We start from the raw sequence: 23,368 nt of genomic DNA, 5'->3' as shown, positions 1-23,368 counted from the left end.
AGTTGCATATGAGTCCCTCAGTTGTCCAAGATGGATCTCAAAATCATAAAGTCATTGTTGCAAAGGGTTCAAATACACAAAAATGCTGAAAAAATTAAGAATTTGTGGGACCTGTGGATTTTTCTTAAGAACAGCGGGCAGTTTAGCTGTTCAGAACAAACAAGGGACTCATGAACAATTATCACTAAACAAGCAAACAAACAAACAAAAAAAAAACAGCTGTGGATTATTCAGAAAACAGTATTAAAAATCAAGTGTATGTAAACTTTTGAACAGGGTCATTTTTATAAATTTAACTATTATTTTCTCATGTGGACTATTTTTTTAATGTGAAATATCTTATTCAGGTCAGTACTAAATAAAAAACAACATTCATGTTGTATGATTGCTCTTATTTTGGTAAAATAATTAACATTTTGCAAATTCTGCAAGGTGTGGGACTATTTGTAAACTTGACGTCAACTGTAATGAATAGTATAATACAATACATAAATAAAACACATAATTAGGAAAATAGAAATACATAGACGCGGTTATTCAGTGTTATTAAACAAATATATTAAAAGTTAAATAAATTATTCATATTCTGCTTACTTCTTGTACACTCTGTGACCCTCCACTGGTTGTTGTGTCTACTGTCGCCGCTTTTGTGGGCGGTGGATCACGTGACCCAACAGTAGCTCCGCCCACCGCCAGCTACCAGGGAATGATTGAACACCTACAGGAGCTGCTGTTTACATTCTGTGTGCCATAGCTGTGTTTTCCTCCACAAATTCCCACGGCCAAATTCTCCCTCATTATGGGAGACAAGGCAGGCACCCGGTGAGTATTTTAAGGTTTTAACCTCAAAATTAATTTGTTTGGCATCACTGATGAAATTATAAAGCGAACAGGAGGAAGGCTAACACTAGCTGGATTGTAAATGGACGTGGATGGATAACCAGACTGAGCGTGATGGAGAAACCGCGGTCAATGTGCACGTTTGTTATATTAAAAATGATTTGTTAATATTATTTGGTTAGAAATATGTTTTCAAAGTCTACATTTAAAAGTAAGTTCATCCTTTAGCATGCATGTCGCATAGCCTGGCAGCTAACAACGGCTGCCCATGTAGGTTGTATGCAACATTATCATACTGCTCTTTCTAGTAATATAATAAAACGTAGCGTTTTTAATATTGTCAGCATGTTTGTAGTAATACTGGGCTTTGCAAGCAAACTAGTTCTCCCAGTATGCCATTTGTTGCTCTTCACCATTTGTTTGCTCTTGCCATCTGCTTCATCTTAAAATGTTCCCACCTACATTTACAAACGATCAACTTTGATAATGTCTGTGATTATTAATGCAATTTATTTTCTATTCTAAAGGGTATTCAAGAAGTCCAGTCCAAATTGCAAGGTAAGACTTGTTTATATCACAGTATTACAGTTTTGGGTTCCACAAGTTGTAGTTACAACCATGTCGGTTTTCACAGCTTACAGTATATTTGGGGAAAAGAGATTTTGTGGATCATCTAGATCACGTGGACCCTGTTGGTTAGTGGTTTCAAATAAAAATTCAATTGAATTTAAATGAAGAAGTGAAAGTCTAGTAGTAAAGTTCACTGACATAAATCATATTATACTTCTGCTACAGATGGTGTGATTCTGATCGACCCTGAGTATCTCAAAGATAGAAAAGGTGAGCTGGAAAGCATAATTATTTTTATGTAATGGCTGGTAACCAGTAAACTGCAGATATCACAACACATCATTAATTGGCCATATTGGCGGCACTGAATGTAAACAATGCCACTGAACTGAACAAAACTTGCATATTTTGCTGAATATTGCTGCTGAAAATGGTCAATTATTGTCATGTTTTGGGCTGTACTAATTGGTCAGACCGGGGAAAAATGTGGAGTATTATAAACTGCCAAAAGTTACAACAAATCAAGCAGAAGAGTGCAAAAAACTGTCCACGGAACAAAAGGCCTTTATGGTTGGCCAAACTGAACCAGGATTTCCAGAGCAAGAATCTTGACAACATTTGTGTTTGTTCTTATCATTTTCAGTCAGGATGATGAAATATTAGGCTAATATCTTAATAACACTGTTTGTACATATCTTTACCACCTATTAATTTTAGTTAAAGTCAAAATATTGCACCCTTTCCTGCTTACTATAAATTAGCAGAACAATGTATTCAGTAGTACATTAACCGTGCAATCCATGCTGTTGTTTACATCCGGGTATCACCAATATAGCTGTGCATCTGGGTAACTAACGAAATTGTGACGTAAGTGCAAACCCTCTATTAAAATGGCATATTATTTTGTCTAAATAATAATAATAACGAAAAATTTGATGCTATGAGAAGTTCTGCATTTCAACATTAAAGTACAGCATGAAAAATGGATGTTCATTTTGAGATTTGTTGTTTAAAAAGTACAGCAGTGTTATTAAATTATTTTTAAAGATGTGAGAATTGAATGATGGCAAAGGTAGTCTTAATGCAAATACAAGGAAATGAGCATGCACAATTAAATTATATGATACCAATATATCGAGCATCCCTACTGTTTGGTTTTCCAGTTGATGAATTTGGAAAGCTTATCTCATATGGAATGTTTTTTCCATACTTTATCGCAACTTACTTAACATCGAATGTAAATGTTGTCTCACTTCTGGTGTGTATGTAAAAATCTATTAAACTATTATTTGTTTTTCCTCCAGTATTTGTGACTTTAACCTGTGCGTTCCGGTATGGCCGGGAGGACCTTGATGTTCTTGGGCTCTCCTTCCGAAAAGATCTGTACATCTACACTTTTCAGGCCTATCCTCCCATTCCAGAGGAATCCAAGCCCCACAGTCGTCTGCAGGAGAGGCTTTTGAAGAAACTGGGACAGAATGCTTATCCTTTCCATTTCACTGTGAGTTTCTCCCTGTGAGTTTTTTTTACATCTTTTAAATGAAAAATTAAAAAATTAAATTGACTTGTAGCATTTAAATGATAATTTTTTTTTTTTGTATTTGTGACCCTGGATCACAAAACCAGTCTTAAGTAGCACAGGTATAATAATAGCAATAGGTATAGGTCAAAATTATCAATTTTTCTTTTATGCCAAAAATCATTAGGATATTAAGAAAAGATCATGTTCCATGAAGATATTGTGTACATTTCCTACCATAAATATATCAAAACGTAATTTCTGATTAGTAATATGCATTGCTAAGAACTTCATTTGGACAAGTAAGGGATAATGTATAGGCAGCCGGTAGTTATAGCGGAGGGTCTTGTATCACACTGAAGGGGCTTATTTCGCGATAACTACCGGCTGCCTGTACATTATCCCGCTTATTACACGGCTACTTGCCACATAAGGAAAAAAACTGGACATGAATATGAATTTGAAACCTTTTATTGGCATATTTGTTTTAAATTAACATTTTTATCCTTCCGCGAAACGATATAGTACCACGTGACTAACATTCAAACTATGTACGTTAGTAAGACAATTTAAATAGATTAATGTCGAAATTTTCCATTGTTAATTGTGGTTGTCCAGTGTTTGTCACAAGATGGCGCCAAACGGTAATCTTTGTTGGCACGGAGGGATTTTAAACATACAAGTAGTACCGGCTATGCGTTATTACTTTGGAGCTGTGATTATTTGAAAAGAACGAACCTGCAAATGTCTCAACTGACCAATCAGAATCAAGCATTCCAAAGAGCCGTGTAATAACTTTAAAGATTTTCTCAATATTTCTTTCTTTTTTTTTTTGCATCCTCAGATTCCAGATTTTTTTAATAGTTGTATCTCAGTCAAATATTGTCCTGTCCTAACAAACTATACATCAATGAAAAGCTATTTATTCAGCTTTCAGATGATGTATGAATCTCAATTTCTTAAAATTGACCCTTATGACTGGTTTTGTGGTCCAGGGTCACATTTGTTTTCTAATGACTTTTTTTTTTTTAAGATTTATTAAGACAAAACAGTTTACATTTAAAAAATGTCATTACATGAAAAAAGTCGATTCTCTGTTTTATTTTAGTTTTTATTTATTATTTTTGTTATTTATTAAGACACATTAGTGTGAATTTATAATACTGGCCATTTATCAGTTATAACATGGAAATAATTATCGTTTTTGGTATCAGACGATAACTTTAATGTCCTTTTTTTTTTTTTTTTTTTTTTAATAGGAAATACTTGATCAGATATTTAAGTTCTTCTGTTTTTCAGATACCACAAAACTTGCCATGCTCTGTTACTCTGCAGCCCGGCCCTGAGGACACAGGAAAGGTATTATCACACATACGTGGCTCATTTTAACACAACAAACACCTTTGAATCTGTCACCCAATTTTGCACACATCCTGTTTTGTGAAGCTTGTATGAACTTGTCTTTTCTTCACCTTTGTTATTCACACTCCAGGCCTGTGGTGTGGATTTTGAGATTAGGGCTTTCTGCGCCAAAACGATGGAGGAGAAGAACCACAAACGGTTTGATTATTTACAATTTCTGGTCATAATCATTTATTTCCAGGCTAGAAACGAGAGTTTAGACTTTATTTTGAAGCTTATTTCTTCCTTCACAGGAATTCAGTGCGACTAGTGATACGAAAAGTCCAGTATGCACCTGAGAAACCTGGTCCACAGCCAATGGTGGAGACGACGAGGAGTTTCCTCATGTCAGACCGGTCTTTACACCTAGAGGCTTCACTCGATAAAGAGGTATCATAATGTTTAACCCTCATAAGTTCGCATTCCATGTCTATTTGGACCTAAAGATTCGTTGTTTTATAAACAGTCGTAATTTAAAGGGTTAGTTCGACCAAAAATTACAATTCTGTCATTATTTACTCACCCTCATGTTGTTCCAAACCCGTAAGACCTTCGTTCATCTTCGGAACACAAATGAAGATATTTTTGATGAAACCTGAGAGCTTTCCATAGATAGCAAGGGCCCTGCGTACTCTGTTTAAAGCCCAGAAAGGTAGTAAGGACATTGATAAAGTAGTCCATGTGACATCAGTGGTTCAATCAGTGCTAGTAAGAAATAATGATATAAACCTATAATAAACCTCGATTTTTCTCACACAGCTGTATTACCATGGGGAACCCATCAGTGTTAATGTCCACGTCACTAATAACTCAACCAAGACTGTCAAAAGGGTTAAAATATCAGGTAAGTTGCTGTTTGTAGTGTGACATTATTTTTATATTGCTCTTAGGGATGCTCATTTCGGTTAATTTTCCTGACTGACAACCGCTGCTCGTTATCCGAACATTAACCGTTAACTGATAAAATTAGAATAATAAATTAGTTTAAAATAAAAATAGAATGCACGAGTATCTGTGATAATACATTAAAAATACAAACAAATGTTTTATTTTAACGTGCAAACAGCAGCATACAGAGCAACAACAAAAACTGTATTGACATAATAAATTATCACGCATCAGCAGCGGTTCTGAGAACAGAGAAAATCTGAATTAAAAAAAAAAGAATTATATAAATAGGCCTACACTAAATAGGTATAAATTAAATAACTACCTAATAAAGATGACAAAACTAAAACACACTGAATCCTTTTATGCGCTTTGAAGAACTGTACCGGTCTTATTCTTCTCGTCGGACATAAAAATATATAGCAGGCCAGCCAATACCTCAGTGTGCCTAGTTTTTAACATGTCCACATGCTGTACGGATAGGCAGGACCGCTGCCTGTTAACTCTTAGATCCGCGAAAAAAACACCATCACAAAAACCCTTTCAATTTGCGGTTCGGGACTTCTATCCACTGTCATATGCGTGAGGATAAGCGCGTGTTTTACAGCGTTCAGCAATAGCCAATCACAGACATGTATGTTGATTTGATTATCACTGTGGCCAATCACAGGAGGCTATGTTACAATCCACTCACCAACCAAAGTGCCGGTTTCAGTTTTGCTGACTTCTACACTTTCGCGAACTCTCTTATTAAAACAAAGAAAGTGTTGGCATTATATAAATAAGAGATTACTTGTGCAGTGTAAAGGTTATATTATTACTTTTTAATAACGTTATGAGATTGCGATGAACTACTCTAGGATGAGTGATAGCTTTCCAGTGATTGTAACGGGAGCGCCTATTGCGCACTTTCTAGACTATAATTCATTCAGAATTTGAACACATTCACTCACGGATTCACTCTCTGATAACCCAATAACGCCACTTGCCATTGAGTTGCATATACTACATCAGTTTACTTAAGTAAAGGTGAAGCAAAATATGTCTGTACAGCCACACTGCACGTGAGTAAACGGATAACTTACAGATAGCATTATTTCTTTCACCATGCAGCAAACGTAAAAAAAAAAAAAAAAAAGAATAGAAAAAAACCCTTTTAAACCGTTTAACTGATAGTAATAATCGGTTAAAATTCTTACTGTCGGTTAACGGTTAAACGGTCAATATGAGCATCCCTAATTGCTCTCATCATCTGTGATCTGTGTACATAATATTACTGTACTGTTTACATTTGTGTCTCTACAGTTCGACAGTATGCTGATATCTGTCTCTTCAGTACAGCACAGTACAAATGTCCAGTGGCTCAGATAGAGGCAGAGTAAGTGTTTTATTTAGTCTGTATTCAACTTTTTTCTTTAACGCAGAAGTATTGGTGAGATTCCGGTTCATTAGCCGCTATAGGGAAATATCGAGAAGAATAACAACGTGCAGTAAATGGTAAAACTGTTTGTAGTACAAACCAATTTGCTCAAAATTAAGATAATACATTATTATAATATGGTAAAGACACACCGATTTGCAACATCAAACAGCAAAACCAGTTGTTTTGTACAGCTAAGTTAGCTGGAAATGGATGAGACCAAAAGCCAGACCCATAAAATTGACAAATGGACTTTAGAAAAAAGGTGGATAGATGTTGGTGTTTTGAAATGATTCTTTATCTGAACTTTTAGTTCTTTAATTTAAGATTTATGATTGAGATATCATTGGGAAAACAAACCTGCTCAAAAGTGACACAAAAAACATGTCATCTTCAGCTTGTTTTGCTGACTTGTAGTGATGTGTACATGGATAATGATGTGTATCTGTTCCGTCTCTGTGTCCTGCAGCGATCAGGTGGCATCCAGCTCTACTTTTTGTAAAGTGTACACACTCACACCCACTCTCAACAACAATCGAGAGAAGAGAGGACTGGCGCTGGATGGAAAACTCAAACATGAGGACACCAACCTGGCATCCAGTACTATGTGAGTATTACTGTACTGGGGATAGTTCACCCAAACCTGTAAAACTTCATCTTCGGAACACAAATTAAGATATTTTTGATGAAATCCAAGAGCTTTCTGACCCTGCATAGACAGCAATGTATCTACCACGTTCAAGGCCCAGAAAGGTAGTAAGGACATTGTTAAAATAGTCCATGTGACACCAGCGGTTCAACCTTAATGTTATAAAGCTACAAAAATACTTTTTGTGCGCAAAGAAAACAAAAATAACGACTTTATTCAACAATTTACTTATTTGAACCAGAAAATACAGATGACGAACATGCGTGAATGTGTTGAAGACTGACACAGAAGAGAAGAAATTGTTGAAGTGTTTATTTTTTCGTTTCCTTGCACAAAAAAAGTATTCTCGTAGTTTCATAATATTACGTTTGAACCACTGATGTCACATGGACTATTTTAACGATGTCCCTACTACCTTTCTGGGCCTTGAATTTGTCAGTTGTCTATCCAGGGTCAAAAAGCTCTTGGATTTCTTCAAAAATGTCCTAATTTGTTTGTGTTCCAAAGATGGATGAAGGTCTTACGGGTTTGGAACGACATGACATTGACAGAATTGTCATCTTGGGGTGAATACTCCCTTTTAACCACTACATTTTACACATATGCTCAGTGGTTACCATAAAAAAACTCTTATTTATTTCCTTATAAAATAGTAACATTGTAGAAATAAAAAATGCTAAATTTTACCTTCGTTAACACATACAAATCAAGTTTGGTAAGCAATCAAAATGTTCACAAAATGGATGTTTCCTGCTGCCAAAAGCAGTTGATTTCCCTGTTTCATAGTTTGTGTTGACCTCGATTCTTTGAGGATAATAGCTCATTGACTGATTCTGTTTGTGTGTTTGACTGCAGTGTGAAGGATGTGAGTAATAAGGAAGTTCTGGGTGTCCTGGTGTCATATCGGGTCAAAGTCAAACTGGTGGTCTCCCGTGGAGGGTGAGTCATCTGCTTCCTCTCTACAGTCACACACTGGGGAACAGTTTTGATTGGTTTGTAACTGTCCACAAATATTAAATTATTAGTTCACTTTTGGAATGAAAATTTCCTGATAATTTACTCACTCCCATGTCATCCAAAATGTTTATGTCTTTCTTTCTAAAGTCAAAAAGAAATTAAGGTTTTTGAGGAAAACATTCCAGGATTTTTCTCCATATAGTGGGCTTCAAGATCCAACAGGTTGAATGTCCAAATTGCAGTTTCAGGGCAGCTTCAAAGAGCTCTACATGATCCCAGCAGAGGAATAAGGGTCTTATCTAGTGAAACGATTGGTCATTTTTAGGGATGCACCGAAATGAAAATTCTTGGCCAAAGCCGAACAATATTACACACTGGGCCGAAGGCCGATTACCGAACATGGTTTTTCGTGTTTTTCCCCAATGCATTTTGCCAGTTCTTTTCACCATTGCATAAATTAAATAGCCAATATTTGCTTTTTACAGTTTTGTCTTGCTCTTCAAAGAAAAAAAAACAATTACAAAACAACAATTTAAAAATATTTATTTACCACTGAACATTTTTTACATTCTAGCAGACATTATAGCCTACCAACATAGCACAAATTATTATTCCGATCACCATGAATGGGAGCTTTTTTGTTCATTTCGGCCGAATAATTTTGGTTGCCGAACATTCAGTGCATCCCTAGTCTTTGCATGTGCATGTGTGTCTAGGGTAGGGCAGAAAACGTAATCTCATTTTCTCCTCCAACTTCAAAATTGCCCTCTATTTGTTGTTTTATCTTTTTTTGTAAAGAGCGTTTGACTTTCTTTGCACGTTCACTTTGTAAACACCAGGTCAGTACTTCCTCCTACGTCACAAGTGCGCGAATGCATGAGGTTGAGCTAGTGCAAGACGAGCATTTGTGGTTTAAAAAGTATATAAATTTGTATTTTTCTTAGAATTTTCTTGATTTTTTTGCTAGATAAGACCCTTATTCCTTGTCTGGGATCATGTAGAGCCCTTTGAAGCTGCATTGAAACTGCAATTTGGACCTTCAACCCATTGATTTCCTCTGAAGTTCACTATATGGAGAAAAATCCTGAAATGTTTTCCTCAGAAAAACTTAATTTCTTTGTGACTGAAGAAAGAAAGAAATGACCATCTTGGATGGCATGGGGGTGAGTAAATTATCAAGAAATTTTCATTCTGGAAGTGAACTTCTCTTTTAAGGACTGCTAGATGTTGCTGTTGGTTTGGAAATGATAATTAATGAGATTTTATGTCAGATGTAATTCATTGTGTGTGTGTGTATATGTGCACAAGATTCACGGTATGATTCACCTGTCCTATAGACACCATGTTAGGTTTCTGTAGATATTCACAATAGTGAAATAGTCAGTTTGATCTTATTTTCTTCTCTTTTTATTGGTTTGATATTTTCAGTGGTGGTCAATTAGAGTGCAGTGCTTTAGCTGTTAAAACTCTTGCAGGATGCTGTGAGCTTTGTGTTTGATATATCCTTCCCTGAGCCCTTGCCTCTCTGTGCTGCTTCGTTCTGCTTATCAAATCATTTTGTCATTCTCCCATTGTTTTATGTCTCTCTTTCTGTCTGTTTCCTTCCCCTCCATCTGTGTGTTGCGTCAGGCTTTTAAGCAGCTTGCTGGAGAGGTAAATACATCCATTGTGCATTCTGGTGTCTTGCTGTAGTGTCTCTAGGTTTGTCATAAAAAGGAAATCTGCATGGTGTTGAATGCTTTGCCCAACTTTACCCTGATGTTTCCTGTCTGATATTCATAGTGTTAGAGCACTAACCTTAACACACATTAAAACTGCATGAATGGGTGAATCTCACTAAGAAATGTCTAGGTCATATTTTTAGCTCCATGTAATGTAAATAATCGATTTCTTGATTTTTATAGATGCTCATTTTTAAGAAACAACATTCTTAAATCCCAAGAATCGATTAGTCTAGCTTGTTTTCAGCTAATGAATGGAACAAGTGCACCTCCCATCCAATAAATCTGATCATAAAACTGATCGTCTCCTCTGCTTTTAATACCAGTTTCTAAGCAAAATAAACATTAATAAACATCCGAACGCATGTTAAAAGAAAGAGTACAACTTACCGAAATCTGTATCCTGTCTCATGTAATCACTCAATCAGTGTTTTAACCACACAAAGACGTCAGTGACGGCCACCATTTAAATGTTTATATTTCAGAAAATAAATGGAGTCGATATTATAGTAATGTACCAACTGACTCTCATGTAAATTTTACAGCATTAGTTGAGAGATTTTTGTCCTTGAGAAAAGTTGACATGTACTATACCTGAGAGATATATATATATATATATATATCAAACAATATCGATATTGAATCAAATCAGGAATCAAATTACATGCTTGTGAATTAGATTGAAATTGAATTGTGAAATTTGTGTCAAATTTGATGTAAAACAAATACTACTAGAATGATGTAAAATACAGTTGTATTTTCAGCGTAGCACTGAAAAGCTGTTGTAATTGTTAGAATGGTCACAGATCAGCAATCGCCACATAAAACTGATCATGCAGACTAAACCGTAAGTGGTAGAGACTTGAAACTTGGAGGGATGGTGGTACTCACACCACCTACAACGTGACCTAGACTCGCTCCAGTTAGCCTGATGGGGGCGCTATAGCGAACAAAAGTACGAAGTCGCTCAGTACTCCTAAAACGTCAGCCGCAGGCTCAAGTGTCTTGTGTCATTAGAATCCTGAAATTTTCGGGTATTTCGCATTCTTTGAAAAACCTACTTTTGCGAACCAGTCCTAGGTTATTCGCCAGATTGGAACCAAACCAGTGCAGAAAGATTCTCTTGAGAGTGAATATCAATAATTATAAAAAAAAAAAAAAGTAAAATTCCGACTTATTGTAGCAAAGAAAGGCCAAAATGTTTGAAAGAGGCAGGGCCACTTTTAGTAAATTGCCTATAACTCCTGAATGGTATGAAATATCTTTGCCAAACTCAGAACACTTATCTAAAGAGCTCAATCTGAAGTCACAGGAAAAAAATTACGGAGCTTGTCCACTTGGTAAAAAACATAAAAATGGCTAAAACTACGGAACTATTTGTCCTATCAACATGAATATTGCTAAGCACGGTCTTGGTCCAAAATGCCACAAGTGTCTATAAGGACATTTGCGCATCTCAAAAAACATGGCCGCCATTGGCCGATGAATTTTGAGCAACTGTTAGACAAGGTTAAACTCAGTGGGCCTCAGTGGAAAAATTTGAAAGAAATCGGCCACTGGGGGGCAATTTTGCATTTTTCAAGGGTGTAAATGATTGTACGGCTTGTGATATTCTTGATAGAACTCCTCATTCAGGACAACTTTGCCTGTAGAACCACTGCTGTCAATCAAATCGTTTGTTAAATGATTGAGATGTCAAAAACCTACTTTTGTGAACTAACCCTAGGTTTTTGCTCAGTCTGGAAAAAAACACTGCAGTACAATTCTCTGGACTCTCCAGGTCAATCTATATATATTATTATTATTTTTTGTTTTAATATAAATGTTGAAATTTACCCTTTGGAAGGCTATAACGTGGCTGTTTAGAAAAGGGGCCTGTCCAAATTTACCCAAAATCCTGTAAAGCCTAAAGGAAAACTCAAAACTTCACAAAACCTGGTGAGCACATGTGACAAGCATGCAACGTTTTAAGGAGATCGGACCATAGCTGGTGCTATAACAGTCATAACCATTAAAAAACATAATATTTCTGTGGCAAATTACCTGGATTTGCCAAAAATATATATTTTTTAATCATTTAGGTTGTTACAAGCTTGCTAAATAATGTCTTTTTTCATATGCCTTAAAGCACCTTTAACCCTGGTAATCACTGCTTGCAGCTATATGTATTATTATCATTTTAGGAACAAGATGAGGATGAGATTTTCAGTAATATATAAAAAAGAAGTCAAAAATATCAAGGTTACAGTAAGACACTTACAATGAAAGTGAATGGGGCATCAACATGTCAGAATCCCAAAAATTGGTATAGCTTTACAGTAGTTTTTGTGTTTTCAGTTTAAAAGAAGAGCGATATTGTTTTGATTTTGGATTTTTGAAATATGGCCTAATCAGTTCTTAAGAGATTTATCCTATTATAAACTCTTCCACACCTCAAGTATTTCAAATGACGGCAGTGTTGTTTTTTTGTTGTTTATCTCTCTCTTATCCAGGGATGTCTCAGTGGAACTGCCTTTTGTTTTAATGCACCCAAAACCCACAGACTCCACCCTTTTACATTCAACCTCAGGTTTGTGCCAAGAAACGATCACATGGAATGGTAACAGGAACTCCTTCATTAAACACAATTACTTTTTTGTTCAACAGCTGCTCCAGTGTTGGATCCACCAATTGACACCAACTTGATAGAGTTCGACACAAAGTAAGCAAAATTTTAATATACACATCAATCACAATGATCATGTATGTACAGTCAAACCAAAAATTATTCAGACACCAGATATAATTTTTTTACTAGTGGGTGCAGGACACTATAGTTCATTTATGTAAGTGAGGATAGCAAAATAAAGTAAACTGCGACATATACCCAAAAAATCTTCATACAGTGGACTAACAGTACAATTGATAAAAATTTGGGACCAAACATTTTATTTGACGCTTTGACCTCACCATGTTTTGTTATATACCTTTCTATCAAGGTTATCTGACATTATCAAGATGAATTTGTTCTGACACAGTTTAATTTATTAGTTCTTGTCATATTTTAATTACCATTTTTTAAACTATGATAATGTGAGAAATGTTGAAGATGTCTGAATACATTTTAGTTTGACTATATCCCTCGTGTTTTAAGCATTTTTTCAACGTTTTTCTTCCTTACAGCAGTTTAACCCCAGATGACGACATCGTATTTGAAGACTTTGCTCGCTTGCGGTTAAAGGGAATAATTGACAAGGAAGAAGACTGCTGAATGTTTTATCATCTCGTTCATCAAAAACAGAAGCGCTTCTCATCAAATTGTGCATCTCTTGTCTCCAACGAAAGAAGCAGTATTGGGATAAATGACTGAAAACTGGAGACTCATTAATATACATATGAAAAGCTAATGAAGGAGGGGGTTCCAGGGAATTTCATACATTTTTACATAGGCATGTAAAAATTATATCTCATATTGTGCCAGCTGTTATGAATGGCAAGCCAATCTGTAAAGATGATGAAATTTGCTCCATATTTATTCCTTTACAAAAAAAATTCCGTGTGATCTGTGTACAGTATAGACAGATGGACGATGCATGTTTCTCAGATCTGCTGTGAGGACTAAGCACATATTGTTTTTCTGCAGGATGTAAATATATGAAAGTGCTGCTTTTGATTTGTTGTACTGCTGCATTGGTTTAAAAAAAAGAGTAACATCCCTCAGGTGAAAGGATATCTGTTTTCATAATTACAGGATACACCGTTTGCCATTTTATTTTTTATTTTAAAATGAATTTTTATTTAATTTTTTTAATAAAACTAATAGAAATACACATTGTTGTGTTACTGTGTTGTTACTAAACATGGATGTTAAGAACAGGCTTTATTACTAACCTCTGAATTCACTGTTTGCTCTCAGGTCTCATTAATCGTTTTTTGTTAAAATAATCTCCAAAAGCATGGAAAAATTGGCAAAAACATAAAGCTCACATTCTAAGAAGGAGGGCGTTGAGTTTTAGACTCGGTCGGTTTGATTTCTGAGCTGCTGTTCGCTACACAAGCTGGGCGAGATCTGAGACGATATCGCTTCTTCAGTCGACCTGCCAAACGTTGCCACCTAGTGGACGGTAAATGAGTTGCAAATGATGTGTAAAAACATTGAAGAAACGAAGGATTAGTTTACTTCCAGAAGAAGAATTTCCTGATAATTCGTCCAAGATGTTCATGTCTTTCTTTCTAAAGTCTTTCTTTGAACTTTCAACCCGTTGATTCACATTGACGTCCACTATATGGAGACAAATCTTGGAATGTTTCCCTCAAGAACCTTAACTTCATTTTGACTGAAGAAAGATAAACATGAACATCTTGGATAACATGGGGGTGAGTAAATTATCAGGAAATTTTTATTCTGGAAGTGAACTAAACCTTTAATAAAATATCAACAGAATTATATTCACCTTTCTTGTGTTGCATTGTATTTATTAATCCTCTCGGCCTCCTCTTTCTTCTCTTCTAACCAGCGGTCCAGGAGCTGCTCGTTGTGGAGGTTTGTGGCAGTTAGTTCCTCTCTCAGTGAGCTGTGCTCCAGTCTCAGTGCTGTTAGTTCCTTTGATTGACACTCAAGCTGATATTCATATTCCTCTACATCAGCCTTCAGACAGGAAGCCCCCTGGGCCAATACAACCGCTTCAGTCCTGTAGCGGGCAACTCTATGGCAGGAAGACACAGAGGCCTGTTAGAACGGCTTGTTTTGAAGATTTTGTCATTTTTGTTTTAAGATACAACTGGCTGTTTGACCTACTGTGAGTGACAATATTGTAACTCCGCTTCCTTCAGATACATATTGCTGGTCAGATCTGAGATTTTATGCTTGAGCTAGATAAAACAGAAGATAAAACAGTGAGAGCCTGTGGAAACTGAGATTTCATCCAAATACAGTGGTGTGAAAAAATGTTGGCCCCCTTCCTAAATTTAATTTTTTGCATGTTTGTCACATTTTAATGTTTCAGATCAAACTAATTTAAATATTAATCAAAGATAACACACGTAAACACAACATGCAGTTTTTAAATGAAGGTTTTAAATGAAGTGAAAACAAAATCCAAACCCACATGGCCCTGTGTGAAAAACATGCCCCGCCTCCCCGTTAAAACATAACTGTGGTTTATCACACCTGAGTTCAGTTTCTCTAGCCACACCTGTTCGCAATCGAGAATTCACTTAAATAGGACCTGCCTGACAAAGTAGATCAAAAGATCCTCAAAAGCTACACATCATGTTGAGATCCAAAGAAATTCAAGAACAAATGAGAAAGAAAGTAATTGAGATCTATCAGTCTGGAAAAGGTTATAAAGCCATTTCTAAAGCTTTGGGACTCTAGCGAACCACAGTGAAAGCCATTATCTACAAATGGCGAAAATATGGAACAGTGGTGAACCTTCCCAGGATTGGCCTGGGGTCACAAAGAGGTCACAAAAGACCCTACAACATCTAAAGAACTGCAGGCCTCTCTTGCCTCAGTTAAGGTCAGTGTTCATGACTCCACCATAAGAAAGAGACTGGGAAAAAATGGCCTGCATGGCAGAGTTCCAAGACGAAAACCGCTGCTGAGCAAAAAGAACATAAAGGCTCGTCTCAGTTTTGCCAGAAAACATCTTGATGATCCCCAAGACTTTTGGGAAAATACTCTGTGGACTGATGAGACACAACTTTTTGGAAGGTGTGTGTCCCATTACATCTGTCGTAAAAGTAACACAGCATTTCAGAAAAAGAACATCATACCAACAGTAAAATATGGTGGTGGTAATGAGATGGTCTGAGGCTGTTTTGCTGCTTCTGGACCTGGAAGACTTGCTGTGATAAATGGAACCATGAATTCTGCTGTCTACCAAAAAATCCTGAAGGACAATGACCGGCCATCTGTTCGTGACCTCAAGCTGAAGTGAACTTGGGTTCTGCAGCAGGACAATGATCCAAAACACACCAGCAAATCCACCTCTGAATGGCTGAAGAAAACCAAAATGAAGACTTTGGAGTGGCCTATTCAATGTCCTGACCTGAATCCTATTGAGATGCTGTGGCAGTGGCATGACCTTAAAAAGGCGGTTCATGCTCGAAAACCCTCCAATGTGGCTGAATTACAACAATTCTGCCAAGATGAGTGAGCCGAAATTCCTGCACAGCGCTGTAACAGACTCATTGCAAGTTATTCGCAAACACTTGATTGCAGTTGTTGCTGCTAAGGGTGGCCCAACCAGTTATTAAGTTTAGGGGGCAAACACTTTTTCACACAGGGCCATGTGGGTTTGGATTTTGTTTTCCCTTCATAATAAACTGCATGCTGTGTTTACTTGTGTTATCTTTGATTAATAATTAAATTTGTTTGATGATCTGAAACATTAATGTGTGACAAACATGCAAAAAAATAAAAAATTAGGAAGGGGGCCAACACTTTTTCACACCACTGTATATACTAAGAATAAATTTTGAGAATAAATAACGGAATAAATCTGAATGTACTGAATGTAAACAATGCCAGTGAACCGAACGAAACTTGCATATTTAGCTGATTATTGCTTCTGAAAATGGTCAATTATTGTCATGTTTTGGGCTGTAGCAATCGGTCGATCCAGGAAAAAAACATTTGGAGCACTATAGACTGACAAATATATAACAAATCAAGGAGGAGAGTGCAAAAAACTGTCTGAGGAAAAAGCTGTTGCCAGGTTTTCACAACAAAACCAGTAAAAAAAACACGTTCCAGGGGGTAAAATAAACGTTTTTTGGTGGGGTTCCTCTGGTAAAATTAGCATTCCAGGAGCTAAATATTACATTATTGGGGTCGCTTTAACCCGCAGACATGAAAAACAACCCGCGGCAACAGTATGAAAGTAATTCCGCAGGAAAACCGCAGACCTGGCAACACTGCAGGTAGGTGAAATATTAGGATAATATCCTAATTAATACTGTTGGTACGCGTCTTTACCACCTATTAACTTTAGTTTGCCAAAAAATTTGTGCCCCTTCCCTGCCACCTAAGTTTTCGTGGTTTAGACAGCATAAATCAACAGAACAATGTACTCAGTAGTACATCAACCGTGCAATCAATGCTGTTGTTTACACCCAAGTATCACCAATATGGCCGCGCATCCGACTAACTGACCAAATCGTAAGTGCAACCCTTCATAGATTAAGCAGAACTGCAACCTTAAACTTACAAATGACCATGTTATGCACAAAATCTCAAGATTCGATGGAAAATAAATGTCACTTTTAGCAATAAGGCAGTTTATTACTGATGGTTACTGTGAGTAATATTACTCTCACCTGCTGATTAAGAAATTCCAGCTCATTCATTCTTAAATAAAGTGAGCCGCCTTCATCTGGGCATCTAGAGCTTCCATTTTCTTTGGAACTGATTCAAATATGACAGCAAACAAAACAATAAACCGAACTGTACATCAGGGTTATATGCATAATCCATTCCAATAAGTCAAGAAATCAAATCAGTACAACAATAGATGTCAAGTATTATGTGTGTTACCTGCATGTGTCCATGTTTTGCCAGAGTTTCACGTGAAAGGCCAGCATCTCCTCCAACCTGGACACTGTTATAGAGCAATCCAGTCATTACTGAAGCAATACTGAAGGCTTGTTTCTGTACATTTGATAGCATTTTGAAACTCACCCTTGTCAAAAAGGCCAGAGAAAGGGTCTTTCTGCTTGCAGTCTCTGTGAAACAGCTCTGCCCGCACGTGACTCTTCCAGAGCTCCATGATCCGTGGTGGAGCTCAGTTGGAGAATTTGCCTATTTTATTCTCTTATCAAATGTGTTATTATAGCGTTTTTACATTATATATTACGGGCAGCGCTAGATAACTCATTACTTGTCGCAGACTTTCCTCAGATGTTTCGCAAACGGCTTTAATTACTAGTTAAACATCATCCATTTTTAGTTTTCTCCAAGGTAGTCAGCGCGTTTCGCGTTCTATTATTTTGTTCTTCTGCGGCTTCCGTACTTCGCTACATACTAAAAGTGCTTTGTGTACAACGGTGGCAAAATACCTCGTCAAATTTAGCTTACGGTAAATAATATAGATGTAAGTAGCCTTAAGGTTATTTTATAAAACATACACATTTCTAAAGTGCGTTTGCAATGTTTTAGTAAATAAACAGTCGTTGTTGTATAACGTTAGCTAAAGTGAGCGGTTGTGTTTTTCTGCTGTTGTTCATTCTGTATGTTTGTAAAAGTTAACGCAAGTGTTCATTTTTTGAATATTTACAGTTATATTTTCTGTTTATTCTGTAGGTTGTGTGTTCGGGATGGCTAATGACAGGCTGAGAGCGTTAGAAGAGGTGGAGAAGGAGATTGCTTTAGTGCTGCAGAGCGCAGGTTTGTCACTTTATAAATGTACGCATGGATTTCAATAACAGTAATGCTTAATATTAATTTAGACAGAGTCAGATTTTGGGATTTGGATTCTGAATGCATTATCTTATAAAGCATGAAGTAATCGTATTAAATACAGAACTGACGTCTGAAACACAAAAGAAGCTTAAAGGGATAGTTCAACCAAAAATGTAAATTCTGTCATTAATTACTCACCCCCATGTTGTTTCAAACCAGTAAGACCTTCGTTCATCCTTGGAACACATATTAATATATTTTTGATGAAATCCGAGAACTTTCTGACCCTGCATAGACAGCAACACAACTGCCATGTTCAAGGCCCAGAAAGGTAGTAAGGTCATTGATAAAATAGTCAGTTTAACATCAGTGGATCAACCATAATGTTATGAAGCTATGAGAATACTTTATTTAACAATTTCTTTTCTTCTTTGTCAGTCTTCGAATTGCATTTTTGACACATGTGAATGCATGTCGAAGACTGACATGGAAGAGAACACTCAGATTTCATCAAAAATATTTAATTTATGTTCCGAAGATGAACGAAGGTCTTATGTTTTTGGATGAGGGTGAGTAATTAATGACGGAATTTTAATTTCGGGGTGAAATATAAAACCAGCATAAGATAGTTTGCTGCTAATGCCCTAGACTAGCCAAGCTGGATTTAGCTATTCATACAAGGAAAACCCTTTTAAAACCAGTAAACAGACCAGCTGAGCCAGACCGGGACACCAACAAACCAGTTCAGGTTATTTAAGTGATGTTTTATTTTTAATTAGAGGTTTTGTAATTGACATGACAAATATACATATTTAATTCATCTTTACAGCTTTACAGTGATTATTTTTAGTATTTTATATGTTCATTCAGATTAAAAAGTAAATGGATCTGTCTTTCAGGAACGATTGTGCTGGAGCTCTCTAAAGAGAAGGCCAATGCAAGTTTATTAGACCGACAGCTGAACCAGTTCCAGACCTCCATCAACAGAGTTGAGAGTGAACTGAGTTCACAGATCCGATATCTGACACAGGTGTGTTTGTGTGGTAACATCTATCTATCTATCTATCTATCTATCTATCTATCTATCTATCTATCTATCTATCTATCTATCTATCTATCTACAGTTAAAGTCAAAAGTTTACACCCTGCAGAATCTGCAAAATCTTTATTTTACCAAAATAAGAGGGATCATACAAAATGCATGTTATTTTTTATTTAGTACTGACCTAAGTAAGATATTTCACATGAAAGATTTTTACATATAGCCCACAAGAGAAAATAATAGTTTAAATTATTAAAATGACCCTGTTCAAAAGTTCCACAAATTATTCGGTTTTTCAGCGTTTTTGTGTATTTAAACCCTTTCCAACAATACCTGTATGATTTTGAGATCCATCTTTTCACACTGAGGACAACTTAGGGATTCATATGCAACTATTACAGAAGGTTCAAACACTCACTGATGCTTCAGAACAAAAAATGACGCATTAGGAGCCAGGGGTGTAAACTTTTGAACAGAATGAAGATGTGTACATTTTTCTTTTTTCGCCCAAATATAATATTTTTTTTTTCATTTAGTACTGCCCTTCAGAAGCTACAGAAGATTCTTACACGTTTCCCAGAGGACAAAATAAGTTTTCCCTAATCGTTAAACCCTGGCTCTTAATGCATTGTGTTTTTTTCTTTGGCATGAGTAAGCGTTCATACCTTCTGTAATAGTTGCATATGAATCCCTCAGTTGTCCTCAGTGTGAAAAGATGGATCTCAAAATCATACAGTCATTGTTGGAAAGAATTTGTGATAATTTAAGGATTTTTCTGAAGAACAACAGGCAGATTAACTGTTCAGGACAAACTTTTTATCTATCTATGCAGTACATGTGATGCACTTTTTTCTTTTTTCTAACGTTTTTTCTTTCTTTCTTGCTTTCTGAGAAAAGGTGGCAACAGGTCAGCCTCATGAGGGATCGACATACTCAGCCAGAAAGGACTGTCAGATGGCTCTAAACCGTGCAGAATATGCCCGCGTCAAACTGGGAGAGCTGGGACGCACCTGTGAGATAATGCTTGAGCCACAGACGTAGACACATTAAATGGACTATTGCTTTGTAATATCTGCCAGCCGACTTCATAAGTATCTATCCATCTGAATAACATTTACAAGCCAACAACACTTTTTATTCTTCATAATGTAAGGAAATTAAGTTTGACAAACACATTGATTTGCTTAGAGTGTCTTTCCTTGTTAAATAGACAAATGTTACATTTTCTTATTTTCTGTTATGACAAAAGAACAATAAAAAATGTTCACTAGTACTTTATTGAAGGGAACATAAGACTCTCCATTCACATTTCTTGCATTGTTTATCACTGTTGTGATATCAAGTGTACAGCACAAGGGTTTCAGGGTGGACTTAAATCAAATAATAGACATTTGTATTACCACACAAACACTTAAATATTGAATTCCAAACATTTTCACCATACACACGTTTAAATAAACACCAGCTACTGTCATATGGACCCATAGTGTTTAAAGTGTTTTTTAGTTTAAGACCTTCTTGTTTTGTTTACTAGTATCATAGGGAATGTGGACCTAAATATAACACACAACATGCATATATATGCACACCGCATGTATCTGTGCATATATACTGTTTTACATGATTATTTCACTTTCTGTTCATCAATATCTAGTTTTTAGATTTTGACCCCTATTTCAGACAATGTAACAGAACAAACTGTCCTCCTAGATCATTGAGAAGGTTTTTAAAAATAAATAAGTAGGAATAATTGCTGTTGAATTTGAAATTGTTAGGGTTTATGTAACCATGTACTCCTGGCGCTTGTTTAGGCGAACCTGACAGAGAGACACCGCGCCGACCCCTACGTAGATGGCAGCAGCAATGAAGCAGTTGATGCCAACTTGGTTGTAGAGACCGTAAATGTTTTGCGGTGGATTTTTGCTGTTGAAGATAAGAAAATGAACAAGTAAACATTTGAATGTAGAAATGTCTAATATAATTTAGACAATCTAATATAATTTGGGGTCAGTAATGTTTTTGAAAGAAGTATCTTATGCTCACCAAGGCTGCATTTATTTGATTAAATACACACAAAACCACAACAACTTAAGTAGCAGTCTTAAGTAGCACAGGTATATTTGTAGCAATATCCATAAATAGATTGTATGGGTCAAAATGATCGATTTTTCTTTTATGCCAAGTAACATTCAGATATTAAGTAAAGATCATGTTCCATGAAGATGTTTAGTACATTTCCTACTGTAAATATATCAAAACCTGATTTTTGATTAGTAATATGCATTGCTAAGAACTTTATGTGGACTATTTAAAGGCGATTTTCTCAATATTTAGATTTTTTGCACCCTCAGATTACAGATTTTCAAATAGTTGTATCTCAGCCAAATATTGTTATATCCTAACAAACCATACATCAGAAAGCTTATTTATAAGCTTATTTATCCAGTTTTCCGACAATATATAAATCTTTCTTTCAAAAAAATTGACCCTTATGACTGGTTTTGTGGTTTTATTCCTGTGAATTTCCAGCATCATTACAGAAGTCTTCAGTGTCACATGATCCTTCAGAAATCATTCTAATCTGCTGATTTGGCTCACAAAACATTTCTTATTATCATGAATGTTGAAAATGGCTGTGCTGCTTAATATTTTTGTGGAAAACCATGCCATTTTTTGTGTTTTTTGATTAAAAGGAAGTCCAAAAGAACAGCATGTATTTGAAATAGAAATCTTGTCACATTATAAACATCTTTAGACTATGGAAGCCCGTTTTCTGCCACTGAATAAAAAAAAAAAAAAAGGTTATTGCGACTTATCTCACAATTTTTTTTTCTCTCAGAATTGTGAGATAAATAAAGTCGCAATTGCATTATATAAACTAGCAAATGTGAGTTATAAAGTCAGAATTGCATGATATAAACTCGCAATAGAGATAGAGTTATATTAACTCACAATTCTGTGAACATATCAGTCTTTTTCTCCTCAGAACTGTTTTGGCTCACAAAAATATTTTATGAGCCAAATCAGCATATTAGAATGATTTCTGAAGGATCATGTGACACTGAAGACTGCAGTAATGATGCTGAAAATGCATTCTTTGCATAAAGTCAAAAACGTTTACTTTATTTCTCGCAATTGTGCGTTTATATCTTACTGTTCTGAGAAAACAGTAGACAGTTCTATTAGACAGTTCTACTGACCCCAAAAGGTGAATTGTCTTAATATATCTGACTAGACAGCTCTCTGAAAACGAGTAACTTACTCATCACGGATGTCTTCCTCAGTGAAGGGAACATCTTCGATCAGGACAGCAGATTTTGCACTGAAGAAAATTCCCAACATTGACTACAAAAAAGCATAGTAACGGGGTTTGTTATTAATATTTAATGTTAAGACATTGGGTGGAATTAATTATAGATAAGAACCTAATACATATCTATAAAAACACACAAAGAAAAAGAAAAATGTTTAAAAAATGTCATGCCAAGGCAGTAAATAATAGCTATGAGGCCTCTAACGCTGCATCCTGTGTTCCCAACACCTGCTGTTATAATACTGAACAGATCTATTTATGCACATTTATTATGAATGTAAACCTTTTTCTAAAAGTAAAGATCCAAATACAAATTTGCACTATTAATATACAGATAAAAACATTCCTGTCGTTGGGGGTGAATCCCATTAGCTAACGTTACAGCTATCAAGCACGTCACGACGATTATAATCCTTACCAGCATAACGACACCCCAGATGCTTAACACAATCCCACAGGCGGCCAATTTGGGCCCACAGAATAAAAGCGACGGCATTTTTTATGAAATCGCCCTCCGAATCTTCCTCTCAAAACTGGGAAAAGGATGCTACATCCAGTCGGGATGACAGTTTGCCTCTAGCCTTCTCTCTCGATTCAATCGACGGGATGTATATCGGAGGCACTCGGGTTTGTTCGACTAGTTCCGTGAGCTTCGGGTATTTTCG

The 23,368-nt window shown here is 36.1% G+C and overlaps 4 protein-coding genes across 7 annotated transcripts; 2 read left to right on the top strand and 2 right to left on the bottom strand.

Moving 5' to 3' along the window:
* Window positions 1-689: 689 nt before the first annotated feature.
* arrb2a (arrestin, beta 2a) lies at window positions 690-13,864 on the top strand. Of its 4 annotated transcripts, none has more exons than XM_073830246.1 (16): window positions 690-822; window positions 1,368-1,398; window positions 1,475-1,535; window positions 1,636-1,680; window positions 2,715-2,911; window positions 4,229-4,288; window positions 4,422-4,489; window positions 4,585-4,720; window positions 5,090-5,174; window positions 6,524-6,596; window positions 7,108-7,245; window positions 8,143-8,226; window positions 9,874-9,897; window positions 12,458-12,534; window positions 12,612-12,666; window positions 13,131-13,864. In XM_073830246.1, exons 1-16 carry the CDS (start codon window positions 800-802, stop codon window positions 13,213-13,215), a joined length of 1,242 nt encoding a protein of 413 aa, XP_073686347.1. In that variant the 5' UTR covers window positions 690-799; the 3' UTR covers window positions 13,216-13,864. The 4 variants fall into 4 exon arrangements, with proteins under 4 accessions (XP_073686347.1, XP_073686346.1, XP_073686349.1 ...); XM_073830245.1 differs by having other exon boundaries at window positions 13,128-13,755; XM_073830248.1 differs by lacking the exon at window positions 9,874-9,897 and having other exon boundaries at window positions 13,131-13,757.
* LOC141299885 (autophagy-related protein 16-1) lies at window positions 13,455-17,927 on the bottom strand. The gene is made up of 6 exons (XM_073830249.1): window positions 17,629-17,927; window positions 17,485-17,548; window positions 17,268-17,355; window positions 14,743-14,816; window positions 14,399-14,650; window positions 13,455-14,058 (listed from the first exon to the last, which is right to left on the bottom strand). The coding sequence occupies exons 1-6, from the start codon at window positions 17,714-17,716 to the stop codon at window positions 13,935-13,937; spliced, it is 690 nt and encodes a 229-aa protein (XP_073686350.1). The 5' UTR covers window positions 17,717-17,927; the 3' UTR covers window positions 13,455-13,934.
* Window positions 17,928-17,943: 16 nt separating this feature from the next.
* On the top strand, window positions 17,944-20,668 carry med11 (mediator complex subunit 11). The gene is made up of 4 exons (XM_073830250.1): window positions 17,944-18,040; window positions 18,250-18,333; window positions 19,248-19,378; window positions 20,288-20,668. The coding sequence occupies exons 2-4, from the start codon at window positions 18,264-18,266 to the stop codon at window positions 20,429-20,431; spliced, it is 345 nt and encodes a 114-aa protein (XP_073686351.1). The 5' UTR covers window positions 17,944-18,040; window positions 18,250-18,263; the 3' UTR covers window positions 20,432-20,668.
* rnasekb (ribonuclease, RNase K b) lies at window positions 20,649-23,322 on the bottom strand. Its single transcript, XM_073830251.1, has 3 exons — window positions 23,122-23,322; window positions 22,653-22,735; window positions 20,649-21,313 (listed from the first exon to the last, which is right to left on the bottom strand). The coding sequence occupies exons 1-3, from the start codon at window positions 23,197-23,199 to the stop codon at window positions 21,169-21,171; spliced, it is 306 nt and encodes a 101-aa protein (XP_073686352.1). The 5' UTR covers window positions 23,200-23,322; the 3' UTR covers window positions 20,649-21,168.
* Between the last annotated feature and the right edge of the window lie 46 nt (window positions 23,323-23,368).

This window comes from Garra rufa, chromosome 23, assembly GCF_049309525.1.
Source record: "Garra rufa chromosome 23, GarRuf1.0, whole genome shotgun sequence".
NCBI classification, from domain to species: domain Eukaryota; kingdom Metazoa; phylum Chordata; class Actinopteri; order Cypriniformes; family Cyprinidae; genus Garra; species Garra rufa.
Note: the sequence above shows the minus strand (reverse complement) of the source record. Positions and strands in the feature narration are given on the sequence as shown.